Consider the following 12,873-nt stretch of genomic DNA (forward strand, 5'->3'; position numbering starts at 1 on the left):
TAAGATTCTACGCATGTAAACATGAATAATACTGAAGCGGTTATTCATATTCGATGGAATTATGGGCTTCAAATGTTTGATATTCGCTTCCGGTGAGGAGTGCGGCGCTGACGCCGCACATTAGGATAAGAAACAATCCAAGCTCTGAAGCTACCGCCAATTTCTTTGAAACAAGAAATACCATGACATTCATCGTCTCTCATTTTTTTTTTCAATTGTCTATGACATTCTCGCTAGTTTACATAATGCTTTGGTACTCCGTATGTACATGTACCAGTAAATGAAGTACCGGTAGATCTGTGTGAAATTTCAGATCCAGGTACCCCGGAAGCTGCATTAATATATCCAAAGACACACGGCCCACGTCTATATCTCTATTAACTGTATATGCACTGGGCGTATTACCTTACAGGGTAACCTTACTCCCCCGCTATTGAACACAGGCTACGTGTAACATTGTAAATAGTAGCATGTCGACACCGGCTATGGGTACTGGCAATTTCTATATATGGAGATTATGCACTACTATCCCCATCTACACACTATACGTTATTATTCCACTGTAGCCGGCTATGGTACATTTGAAAGATATATGCCGGGGTAGTCCGATTTCCATTCGATGAGATGCCAATTTATCCGCAGCAATCTCTCCGCGAAGCGGCGCCCCAGGGGGGATTTGGGGGGACTGGTCCCCCCCAATAAGAGGCTACCCCGCGGGCTATGGTGTACCTGGCAGTGTAACCGGTATACGCATCCGGGCGGAGAAAAAGGCTGGGCGAGAGATCAAACGCGGGTATTATGCTTTTACCGACCTGCTATGCATTCTTACCGGTCGCTTTTGAGGGGTTCCTGCCGCCCCGGAGGGAACGTTTGATCCGAGGCAGCCAATGGCCGTCAAACCCCTCAAAGCAGCCATAAACCACCATCACCATTACACAAGCAATTGGACAAGAGTAACGATTATATAAAGACAATTGGCCAGAGGCGTGAATGACTAATCTGCCAGGTGATTAATCCAAGGGAAAATGGGACCCACTAACGAATGAAGATGCATGGTCATTCCGAGTTTTTCCTTTGGGTTGTTCCGACCCGTGGGAAGAGTCAGCAGCACCACCCGCACCACTTTTTCTCGCCGTGCATAGTGCGCTGTGGTGTGTTATAAAGAAGCACAGATCTCCTCAATTGTTTGCGCAGAGCTACAACAAGTTTACAGAAATGCTTAGAACCCGGTTGGTAAACGCTATGCGGACCTCGCAGGTCGCGCGAATCTCGATTCGACTGCAGTCGACGTGGGCAAACGTCCAGATGGGCCCGCCAGACGCCATTCTCGGCATCACCGAGTCGTTCAAGAAGGACCCGTTCGAGCAGAAGATCAATTTGGGTGTTGGCGCCTATCGTGACGACGCGGGCAAGCCATACGTGCTGAACTCCGTGCGGGAGGCCGAGAAGGTTGTTCTCGCTAAGAACCTGGACAAGGAGTACGCTGGCATCACTGGTGTCCCAGACTTCACTGGGGCCGCCGCCGAGCTCGCTTACGGCCCGGGCTCATCGCCGCTGCTCGAGAAGCGGGTCGCCGTGACCCAGACCATCTCAGGTACCGGTGCTCTGCGAATTGGCGCCGAGTTCCTGGCCAAGTTCTATAAGAGCAAGTCCATTTTGCTACCATCGCCGTCGTGGGCCAACCATGCCGCCGTGTTCCGAACGGCCGGTATGCAGCCAGAGCAGTACAAGTACTACGACAAGGAGAACATTTCGCTCGACTTCGAGGGCATGCTCGCCGACTTGGAGTCCGCCCCCGCCGGCTCTGTCGTGCTGCTCCACGCTTGCGCCCACAACCCAACCGGTGTCGACCCGACCCAGGAACAGTGGCGGAAGATCTCCGAGGTGGTCAAGCGAAAGGGCCACTTCCCATTCTTCGACATGGCCTACCAGGGCTTCGCGTCCGGCGACTGCGACAAGGACGCCTACGCCGTGCGATACTTCGTCGAGCAGGGCCACCAGATCGCTCTGTGCCAGTCCTTCGCCAAGAACATGGGTCTCTACGGTGAGCGAGTTGGTCTTTTCTCCCTCGTGTGCGCCTCCGCCGAGGAGCGAGCCCGAGTCGACTCTCAGCTCAAGATCCTCATCCGACCAATGTACTCTAACCCGCCAATCCACGGCGCCCGAATTGCCTCCACCATCCTCAACACCCCGGAGCTCAAGGAGAAGTGGCTCGGCGAGGTCAAGTCCATGGCCGACCGAATGATTTCCATGCGACACCTGCTCAAGCAGCACCTCGAGGAGCTCGGCTCCAAGCACGACTGGTCCCACGTCACCTCCCAGATCGGCATGTTCTGCTACACCGGCCTCTCCGGCGAGCAGGTCGACCGTCTCGCCAAGGAGTTCTCCGTCTACGGCACCCGTGACGGCCGAATCTCCATCTCCGGTATCACCTCCCACAACGTCAAGCGTCTCGCCGAGGCCATCCACGAGGTTACCAAGTAATCCCGTCCCCCTTTTATTTATATCAAAAGACTTCTACTATCCTTTTATACCCTGCCTAATGTTCAATTGGGGGCCAGCCCCCGAACCCCCGTAGCTCTGCTGCGCGGAGAGAGTCTACTAAAGTAATACGCACACGCTACAGTAGAAGAGTCCATTTATAGCGAAAAAGAGCTCTACTCTAGTTGTGCGATTAGTTCTGTCGCTCTAGGCTTCCATTGTGGGACCCTTACAACAGCTACCTTTCAAGTTATCAATTCACTTCCAGTTTTCCAAGAAGCTGATTCAAGCGCGGAAGAATTCCTTCATCTCTTTGGCAATCCAATCCCTGGGGCACTTGTCCTGGATCTTACAGAAGCATGTCAACGGGGGGGGGGGGGGGGGGGGGGGGGGATGTTTAGCCACTGAAACGTATAGCCATACTTAACCAAAATAGCATAACTACCTGTATTAGACTACCTATACATACAATGTTGCGCCCGAATGCCGAATTGTCTAGTAAAACAAATGAACTAGATTACCAGTGACATGTGTATTACTACCAGGTAGTATTGAACAAGTAGTAATTTTAAGTACAGGTAGTAATAGTAAGCCATCATTCTCCCAAGGTAAGGTAATATATATACTTATAAGTGTTAAACAGTGAGTGTTAAGCAGTACCGTGTAATTGCGAGTGTTAAGTAGTAATAATGAACACTGCGCCTGGTAAGTATCAAAGTACATGAGTGCGAATAGGGCAGATAAGCTCGAATATGAAAAAGAAGAAACTAGTAAAATAGATTACCGAATAAAAGCTAAGGAATGGACTGGAATACCCAGTTAACTAGCCCAGCTACCCCAGAGAGTGAATTGGGGGCCAGCCCCCAAACCTCCCAGAGCTCCGCTGCGCGGTGAGTCTACTGTAATCCATTCACATCCTCGCGAAAGAGGTATAAGGACCAGAAATATATGTACTCAATGGATGCTTGAAACATTATGTGCCATGCAGCTTTAAATGACAGTGCTTATACCGTAGTACTTGTAGTGTAGTCGGTAAGAACTCTTTGTGGGGTAAACCTCAGATGAGTAACCAAACTAACAGCTCCATTACAGGATACGAACAGAAATATACATATCAATAAAACCATAAAAAGTAGCTATCAGTAGTGTATATCAAAGATGAAGCTTGCAGTATAGAGTAGTAGCGCCCTTACCCCTGATCTCTGCACGGAGGACCGCCTCCCATGCTGCATCCGCCCAGGCAGCCAAGAAGCATAATGGCTTCAATTGGATGCAACCATAGGCGAACTCATCTGATGCCTAATTACAGCTGCAGGCCAAATGTGCTACGCTGATGATTTGTGAAAGAGTTCAGATACGCCGTGACTGGTCAAAACCCCCTTCCTCGAAGCGGAGCCACGGGGGTCTGGGGGGAACCCAAACCAGGGGTTGTCTTTGACTTGAAAAAAGTCACCCTACGACCCGTCAAGCTGAACCACCCGTTCCAGATGAACTGCCCCTACATAGTACGTACCGGTGATCTGTAGCGATCTCAGTAAACAGAGTCTGTTGATTCATCGCCCAGCAACCGAACAAAATGGCAGCAACGCAATTAACTGGTGGAAGAACCGACTGGTCGCAGGCGGGTAGCGGGTTCGGAAAAAAAGAGAATTCCCCGGGGAATAAAAGCTGCATGAGACACGGTGTGCAGCCACCGCCCCACCACCACATAAATAGGGACAGTGTTGCCATTTGCATTCAACAATTGAAGCGAAGCCAAACCATGAAGACAGTTGAGACGAAGCCCTTCGAGGGCCAGAAGCCGGGCACCTCGGGCCTGCGCAAGAAGGTCAAGGTGTTCCAGCAGCCGCACTACACGGAGAACTTCATCCAGGCGGTGCTGGACTCGATCCCCGAGGGCGCCCAAAACGCGACGCTGGTCATTGGCGGCGACGGGCGGTTCTATAATGACAAGGTGATCCAATTGATCGTACAGATCGGCGCCGCCAATGGCGTGGCCAAGTTCATTGTCGGCCGCAACGGCATTCTGTCGACGCCTGCCGCGTCGCACGTCATCCGCAAGTACAAGGCGACGGGCGGCATCATCCTCACCGCGTCGCACAACCCGGGCGGGCCAGACAACGACTTCGGCATCAAGTACAACCTGAGCAACGGGGGGCCGGCCCCGGAGGCGGTCACCAATGGCATTTACGAGGTGTCGCGGACGCTCACGGCGTATAAGATCGACGACTCCATCGGGGCGGTCGACCTGACTACGCTGGGCATCCGAAAGTACGGCCCTCTCGAGGTCCAGGTCGTCGACAGCACCAAGGACTACGTAGAGCTGCTCAAGGAGATCTTCGACTTTGAGCTCATCAAGAGCTTCCTAAAGGCGAACCCCGACTTCGCGGTGCTCTTTGACGCCATGAACGGCGTCACCGGCCCGTACGGCCACGCTATCTTCATCGAGGAGCTCGGCCTGCCCGAGTCGAGCGTTATGAACTGCTCGCCAAAGCCAGACTTTGGTGGGCTGCACCCGGACCCGAACCTGACCTACGCCAGCGACCTGGTGGCCAAGGTCGACCGCGAGAACATTCCGTTTGGCGCCGCCTCGGACGGAGATGGCGACCGAAACATGATCTACGGCGCCAAGGCGTTCGTGTCGCCAGGTGACAGTGTCGCCATCATCGCCCACCACGCCGACACTATCCCGTATTTCAAGAAGCACGGCGTCTACGGCCTGGCGCGGTCGATGCCCACCAGCGGCGCAATTGACCTGGTAGCCAAGGCTAAGGGCCTCAATGTCTACGAGGTGCCTACGGGCTGGAAGTTCTTCTGCGCGCTGTTCGACTCCCACAAGCTCAGCATCTGCGGCGAGGAGTCTTTCGGCACCGGATCGAACCACATCCGAGAGAAGGACGGCGTGTGGGCCATTGTTGCGTGGCTCAACGTGCTGGCCGGCGTTAACAAGCAGAACCCATCCATCAAATCGATTGCCCAGATCCAGAACGACTTCTGGAATGAGTACGGCCGAACTTTCTTCTCGCGATACGACTTTGAGAACGTCGACTCCGAGGGCGCCAACAAGCTCGTCGAGCTGCTGGCCAAGGAGGCCGCTGACCCGGCCTTCGTGGGTACCACCCTGCCTAACTCTGATCTCACCGTCAAGGAGGCCGGCGACTTCTCCTACACCGATCTCGACGGGTCCGTGTCTGACCACCAGGGTCTCTACGTCAAGTTCACCAATGGCAGCCGAATCGTCGTGCGACTGTCGGGTACCGGCTCTTCTGGTGCTACTATCCGACTCTACACTGAGCGACACGAGAGCGACCCGGCTAAGTACCACATGGACGCCCAGGACTACCTCAAGTCTACCATTCACGCCGCCGTTGCCTTCTTGAAGTTCAAGGAGCTCGTCGGCCGAGATGAGCCTGATGTTCGAACTTAAAAAAAAAAAATTGTATACTGAATATCCTGAAAACACTGAGTAATAACAACAATGCATATGAATAGTTCGAGACAACTAACCGAGATATATAACAACGGTCGTGGAACCACATTATACTACTCCACGTATTCCGTACCTTGAGGTCAGCCCCCAACCCCCCTTAGCTCCACTTCGCGGAGAGACTCGAGCACTTCGTCAATTCGCATATTCAGAGTCGAGAAGTTCGTTGAGAAGTCGCTTGAGCTTCTTCGGAGCAACTTCCAAAATGGACTCAACCATGGGCTTAATCTCGGACCACGCAATGCCCGACTTTTCGCTTTCGTCCTTGATCGTCTCGACGTACTCAAACGCCTCATCCGGAGTAAGGTCTCGCTCCACGACCTGCGATTTGGTCAACTCGATCATCTCTTCGACTATCTGTCGCGGCTCCTTGGCAATCCTTTCGTCGTCCGCCATTGATTTCATCAGCTCTGGCTTTGCCTCGGTCAGTCGTAGATACTTCATCAAGTTTCGGAAGTCTGTGAGCGTATTGGTTGCAGAGATCTCCTCCGGAGGGACAAACTCAGGAGGCAGAGCCTCATCGAACGCCAATGGCTTGTCCTCGTTAGACCCAGCCACACCGACCATTGCAACATCTAGCGCAGCCTGGAGGCCCAGCCCAGGTCCCCCGACAGCACCCTCCTCAGGAGCCTGCGCTTCTTCGCCCTTGGCCAACAAAGACTCTAGATCAACCTCTGCCTCACCCAGACGGGCATTGGGGTTCGCTCGGCGTACTGCCTTGCGCGGCTCTCGCTCTACCATGCTGAGCTTCTGCTTGAGCGAGGCTATGTGCGGCTTTGCCAGTTTAAATAACTCGTCAACCGGGTAGTTCCACTGGATGAGTTGCGGATCCACTGGCGGGATCTCGGCGTCATGAAGCACCATGCGCTCCTTAAGCACCTGGCGAATGCGATGTGTAATAGGGTCCGGCAGGTCCTGATACGTATTAAGCAACTCTATGTTGGTTTCATCCCATGCCTCATTTGGAATACACTCGTTATTGTCGTCAATTGGATCAAAGTTCAATAACGAGTTGACCACCCGGTGCATATCTGCCTTGGTTTCTTCGGTGGGAATCTTGCGCTTGCCATCAGTCGACTCCGGCGGAAGCGGCTTACCACTAATCGTCTTGGGCTCCAGCAGGCTCGGGAAACGATAGTCTCGAAAATCTTCAGCAAACGGCAAATCGCACATCACCAGCGCGTCGTAGCCATCCCCGTTCCGATACGGGCTCAGCAGGACCATCCGCAGAGCCTGCGTCTTCTGACTGACCACAGCCCGCCCAAACGCGTACCGGTCAGTATTAATAAGTGACTGAACAAGCGCGCTGAGTTTGAGCTGGGAGAGGTTGTCGCCATTTTCGGCCACGACGTAGTCGCAGTACCCCATTGCCATAAACCGCTTGAAGCTCAGCTTGTCCAAAAATCCAATGATCTCTATCCCCACCTCGCGCTCTGGAGGACGCATAATCTGCTCTTCATACTCCTGGATCGGTTGGATATCCTGCCCGTACATATACCCAGGATCGCGGCTGACGGCTTCTACAACATCGTAATCTTTAGGATCCTTCTCCTCGTCTTTGATTAGGTACTCCCGCTCCGATTTGAGCTCTCGCAGAGCCCCGCGCACCTTGTAGAACTTAGTAGCCGCAAGCCGTTTGGGCGTCCGACTTGCCGCATATCCAACGACCTTGGCCTCAAACGTGCTCGCACTGACGGCATGCCGAGGGTCACCAATTGTCAGCAGGCAGCTAAATAGTTTCGCTGACTTTGGCTGTACAGGGTGCGGATACCGGATCGAGATATCTGCCTCCTCGTACGTAGTGTAGGACACAATGGGACTTGACATGGCCAGATTTTGGAAAAACTCGCTACTCAGCCTGCGCTGCTTAACCTCAGCCGCGCTGAGGCCAATCTGCTCCCCGTAGCTTTCCCAGTCTACCGTTTCGTACTCCTTGTTCTCGAGATCAATGCCGAGAATTGTCAATCTAATGCCGGCATCCTGCAAATTTTTAATCGCCAGGTCGCTCTCGGAGACACTCAACTCACCAGATCCGTTCGTCACAAGGATTATTCGCTTGAGGAACTTCTTGGTCCCGCAGAATTCCTTAACGAGTTCTGCAGCGTGGATGACCGCTTCGAAGACGTCTCCGTCCTCAGACTGCGACGGGGTCATTTCAGCACGCACGGCTCGCACGTGTTTCGAAAATACCTGGCCAATGCCCATGTACTCTCTCCAGTACACTTTGCGCCCTTTGTACATGCTGGGCCCTGCTCTCGCGCCGAGGACTCCAACGTAAACTGTTTTGCGCGCCATCATGACCTTCTCGGCCAGCGCGGTGTAGATGTAGTTCATGCCCCATTGGAAGTCGTTCACGGCCCTGCTTCCATGGCGCAGGCCCATCGACTTGCCCAGGTCTGAAATGAATATTGTCACTTCCTTCGACGACATCCTATTACCCCTGGGAGTAGCCGATTCAAAGGCTTGAATGGGTGGTGGTCAGTTTTGGTACCGCGTTGTCGCGTCGCTCCCACCGCATCACAGAAGCTACAGTACCGTTAGCTAGATATGGTACCAGAAATGAATGTAAGAGAGGCAATGCTTATAACTTATATACAGTACTTTACGTAGTTACAGAGTGTATGCAATTCAGGTTTTTCAGGGGCTTCTTTTTTGGCGGAAAAGTAGAAAATGCTAAGGGGGTGCATCACTAGGGATGAAGGTGGAAGAAGAAGATCAACTACCCGGGCCTTAGCTGCTGGTACTATAGTACCAGTAGTAGGCTTCTGAATTTATTTCAAGTTAAAGTAAATCCTCGATAAATCTTTTTACAGTATTTTGTTGTGAAGCACTGAAAAGAAGTTCGGAGTATTTGGATCCCCGATCCAGAATGTATGCGATTGAAGATATACAAAATGTCCGAACACGCTTGCTATATCTAGCGTAACATTTCCACTCGGCTAGATGTCAAAATATTACACAGAATATGCAATGGCATAGCACATGTAATTGAATCGCTGTCAATTTTAAGCTATAATATAGTGGCAGGTGCTGGTCTACGATTTAACAAAGTGTAAGACCGAAGCGCTAATCAACACTCTTACTTACGTAAATAAAACCTTAAGCCATAGCTTCCATCAATAAGGATCCATTCCCGAGAGGCTATGCCGAGAGCAGCCAGGCTGAATTTGCATATTGGGAAATGGACGTGCCATAATGACGACTAGAGCGGTGATGAGCCGTGCATAACACGGTGACGATCGCCCGACAGGAGGTGGCTGGTCCGATGCCTACGCCTTCAAGTGAAAACATGAGGACGGGTGGATTGTTACGCGATATGTAAAGAAGAGAATATTACCAAGGCTCCACGAGACTCCTAAGGAATGATTACTGCCCAGTGCTGGATATGTTTCTGGAAGTTGTTGGGCCGAACCTCGCAAGGACACATTGTCGCTAGCCACGCGCATTACGGGACTAATTTATTACAGTACAGTTGTACTGCTTTTTGATACGCGCTTTGGGCCAAAGATTATAGTTTGAACAATTTGATTTCACCAACTGGAACTACAACCAACCCTATGTATTGTGCCGGTAGTAGCCAGTCAGATGATATGCATACCGTCCATAATGCCATTATCCCCACTGGCTGACAGTAGGACGTAGCTAACCTTGCCCCAAGGTGATAGTCCTGTTGAATGATGACCTATCGACCCTGTGTCACACCCGCATCTGAATCTAGGGAATCTAAAACCAACCTCCCACAAGTGTTTTGAAAATGTCTCAAAGCTTATACCCTTATGGATTTACAAACCAAGCCATTGTCAAGTATTATTCTGCAATATAGGTTCTAGTCGTGTACAGCTGTCATTTGGATCAATTCTCCATTGGATAATGCTTGCATAGGTTGAAGTAACCATGGAAGGAGGTTCTCACTAGCCTCGGCATGCATAGCGGTGCATCTTGATACACTGCACTTAATACCGCGCCTCAAAACACGCTTACAGCGATAAACAATCTATTTGATATCACTGTTAGGTACAAAGGTTTTATTAATAAAAATACAAAAATGAAAGTTACAATAGCCTAATGTTCACTGGAGTGTGTGACGAGAAGTGTCGAGATATGTTATAGCCCTAGGGGTGTTCAAGTGAATCAGGAGAAGGGGGAAGCGTGCGGTCATGTTTAACTATAAGACACCAGCCTTTAATATTCCCTGCTGTGTCGCGCTGCTTTAGACAGCCCTGAACAGCGGCTACGTAATCCGTCTCGGGTTTAATCGACGCGTGGAATACTTATCCTGCACTATGCACCAGTATTATTTGAGTCCAAGGCTCTGGATTCAACGGATTAAAAAGGCACAATTAGGCAATGGTAACTGCAATAGAGAACCAACGAGGAGGCTTAGCGGTGCATCTGGCACGGGAAAACTATGGGCAGATCGCGTCTATGGTCAAATGATAGTGAAAATAAGGAAGGATAAAAGACTTTTATGAGAATAGATGCGGAGACACAATTTAATAGTGAAGTGATCCTTGGTTATCTGCACTGGGTCCAGAAACTAACAGGAGAGTGCGTTTAATATCTCGCCAGTCTAGATGCTCTAAGTACTGTACCTATTCATCTTGATATCTAACACATGGCTTGTCGCGCTAAGACCTTATTGTGCAGTGAGACATGCAAACGCTTTGGCCCACTGCACCTTTTCGCGTTTTAGGTATTCTTTTGGCATACTTCTGCCGTTCTAAGCGATATGAGTATCGCCATTGCTGCGTAATGCAGCTGTCAATAATCTTTCCTCTCTCACTCTTTTACCAGATGATCAAAAGAAATATACTGCCACATAGTACTTGGCGTTTTATGATTTTTTTCCAGCCATTATTTCACGTAGCACACGAAATCATTTCGGCAACCCATCATTTCAAGTCGCCTGCTATGGTTTAGCAACTCGTTTGTTTCTTTTTTTAATAATGTTCAGGCTTATATGAAGCAGAGATGTATATATATAACCTGTCAATTTCTCATCTTAATCCTTAAGAATTTAGTATCCCCTGTTGATTCGTCGTCACGAATTCAACCAAAACACCGTCCATTGGTACTGTACGGCTATCAAAATTGCTCAATATAAAAAATGGTGGTCAAGATCGGACTGTTCCACAAGTTTAAGCGGGAGGCTCTTAAATTGGCTAACGCGAAAGCAGCAATTGCCGCCATTACAGTGTCAAATAGGCTTTCATACTATGCCGCGACAATAGGTCTCGGCACTCCTGCACAGCCAGTTAATGTTCTGGTCGATACCGGCTCCTCACGGCTCTGGGTCTATGGCACAGAGGGCCGCAAGAGCAACGTCTATAACCCCGACGAATCCTCCTCCTATCAATACGTTGACGACTCCTTCTACATTGGCTACGTCACAAGCTCTGTGCACGGAGATGACGCGTCCGACAATATCAATATCGGCGACTACTCTGTCGACAGCTTCCAGTTCGGAGTCGTTAACAGTACCACAGGCTCTGTCGGAGTCATGGGCGTGGGCTTTCCTGGGTCCAATGGCGACGCCAGCAAGCAAAACATTGTCGGTGCACTTTATAACAGCGGCAACATCAAGCAAAGGGCTGTCTCGCTCTACCTCGATAGCCTGGAGTCATCGCAGGGATCTATGATCTTTGGCGGCATAGACACGGCAAAGTACACCGGCAATCTTTGGACGATCCCCCTCACTGATAGTGGGGCCTTTGAAATCGAACTCTCGAGCATGCTTATCGGACGAATTCTCTTTACTCTGAGAAACAAACCGAGAGTACGAATTGATTCAGGTTCTTCGTTTGCCTATCTTCCTGCCAATATCATAGAGGGCATTGCCCAGCAGGTCAATGCTCAGTATGACCCTTCTAGCGGCCTTTACTTTATCGATAGCAGTGACATCGACAAGACCAAGTCCATCACCTTTAACTTCTCTGGGGCTATGATTACCGTCTCTACGGATGAGCTTTTCCCCCAGTCAAACAACTTTATCGCTCATGCGCCAAAAGATCGATTCTTGGCTATCTTCGATAGTGCGGTGACAGGTGGTATGAATATTCTGGGTGATGTATTCCTGAGGTCTGCTTACGCAGTCTTCGACTACGGCAATCACCAACTGGCACTGGCACAGGCTAAATTCAACGCTGAGCAGTCGAACATCATAGAGTTGACAAGCTCAACGATTCCGGGATCGAAACCCGCACCCTACTCTTAAGCCGGTTCTTATTACGAGTTGATGATTCTTGTATACCTACTAACCACCCCCAGTTGTATTATGTTTTTTTTTGCTTGTAATTTATAGAATAGAAGTCGTTTCAGCTAAATTTTGTGTTCCAGGCATTATCCCTGAGTATACAGCCAACATCTCCGCCGAATTTACCTGAACTACCCATGGTAACTGTATCACACCACTGCTCAAATGAATTAAATGCCCCCACAAACGTTAACCTTGATTATTTGAAAAACATGAACTATATTACCAATTACAGTAGTATTGAATGCAATTTTTTAATACCATGGTCGTATTTTCAATTGATAGGACAATCTGAAGTTATAATTACTTGATACGGGGTAATACATTGTAAAGGATTCGTTTATCATAAGTTAACCCCTGGCATTATTGCCGAACAAGCAGTTTGTGGAGAATACTTCATTTGGCGTTAAAAATAAGCATATTTTGTGTTCAACGATGTCGTGGATTGTTAACCGGTGACAAATCTCATCAAACTATCCATTATGGCATAGCCGACCCATCCGTCAAGACAACTGGTCCGGCAATTACTTAAATCAATCCAATGCCACTTATGTACCAGTAGTACCAAATATAATCAACAATCCAAACATGAATGCGATATCTCCGCTAATCCAACTAAAGAGCATCCGCCTGCAACGGGTGACCGAAAGTA

The 12,873-nt window shown here is 50.0% G+C and overlaps 4 protein-coding genes across 4 annotated transcripts; 3 read left to right on the plus strand and 1 right to left on the minus strand.

The window, feature by feature from the left end:
- Positions 1-1,215: 1,215 nt before the first annotated feature.
- Positions 1,216-2,484, plus strand: AAT1 (aspartate transaminase AAT1; the record flags this gene model as incomplete). The annotated part of the gene is made up of 1 exon (XM_076686362.1): positions 1,216-2,484. One exon carries the CDS (start codon positions 1,216-1,218, stop codon positions 2,482-2,484), a length of 1,269 nt encoding a protein of 422 aa, XP_076539435.1.
- A 1,759-nt stretch (positions 2,485-4,243) lies between these two features.
- Positions 4,244-5,908, plus strand: PGM1 (phosphoglucomutase PGM1; the record flags this gene model as incomplete). The annotated part of the gene is made up of 1 exon (XM_076686363.1): positions 4,244-5,908. The coding sequence occupies one exon, from the start codon at positions 4,244-4,246 to the stop codon at positions 5,906-5,908; it is 1,665 nt and encodes a 554-aa protein (XP_076539436.1).
- Positions 5,909-6,103: 195 nt separating this feature from the next.
- On the minus strand, positions 6,104-8,350 carry YKU80 (ATP-dependent DNA helicase YKU80; the record flags this gene model as incomplete). Its single annotated transcript, XM_076686364.1, has 1 exon — positions 6,104-8,350. The coding sequence occupies one exon, from the start codon at positions 8,348-8,350 to the stop codon at positions 6,104-6,106; it is 2,247 nt and encodes a 748-aa protein (XP_076539437.1).
- Positions 8,351-11,075: 2,725 nt separating this feature from the next.
- TRVA0_036S01156 (pepsin-like aspartic protease) lies at positions 11,076-12,182 on the plus strand (the record flags this gene model as incomplete). Its single annotated transcript, XM_076686365.1, has 1 exon — positions 11,076-12,182. One exon carries the CDS (start codon positions 11,076-11,078, stop codon positions 12,180-12,182), a length of 1,107 nt encoding a protein of 368 aa, XP_076539438.1.
- Between the last annotated feature and the right edge of the window lie 691 nt (positions 12,183-12,873).

The sequence above is a fragment of the Trichomonascus vanleenenianus genome (assembly GCF_965637985.1).
Source record: "Trichomonascus vanleenenianus strain CLIB 3782 genome assembly, contig: TRVA0_036S, whole genome shotgun sequence".
NCBI classification, from domain to species: Eukaryota; Fungi; Ascomycota; class Dipodascomycetes; order Dipodascales; family Trichomonascaceae; genus Blastobotrys; species Blastobotrys vanleenenianus.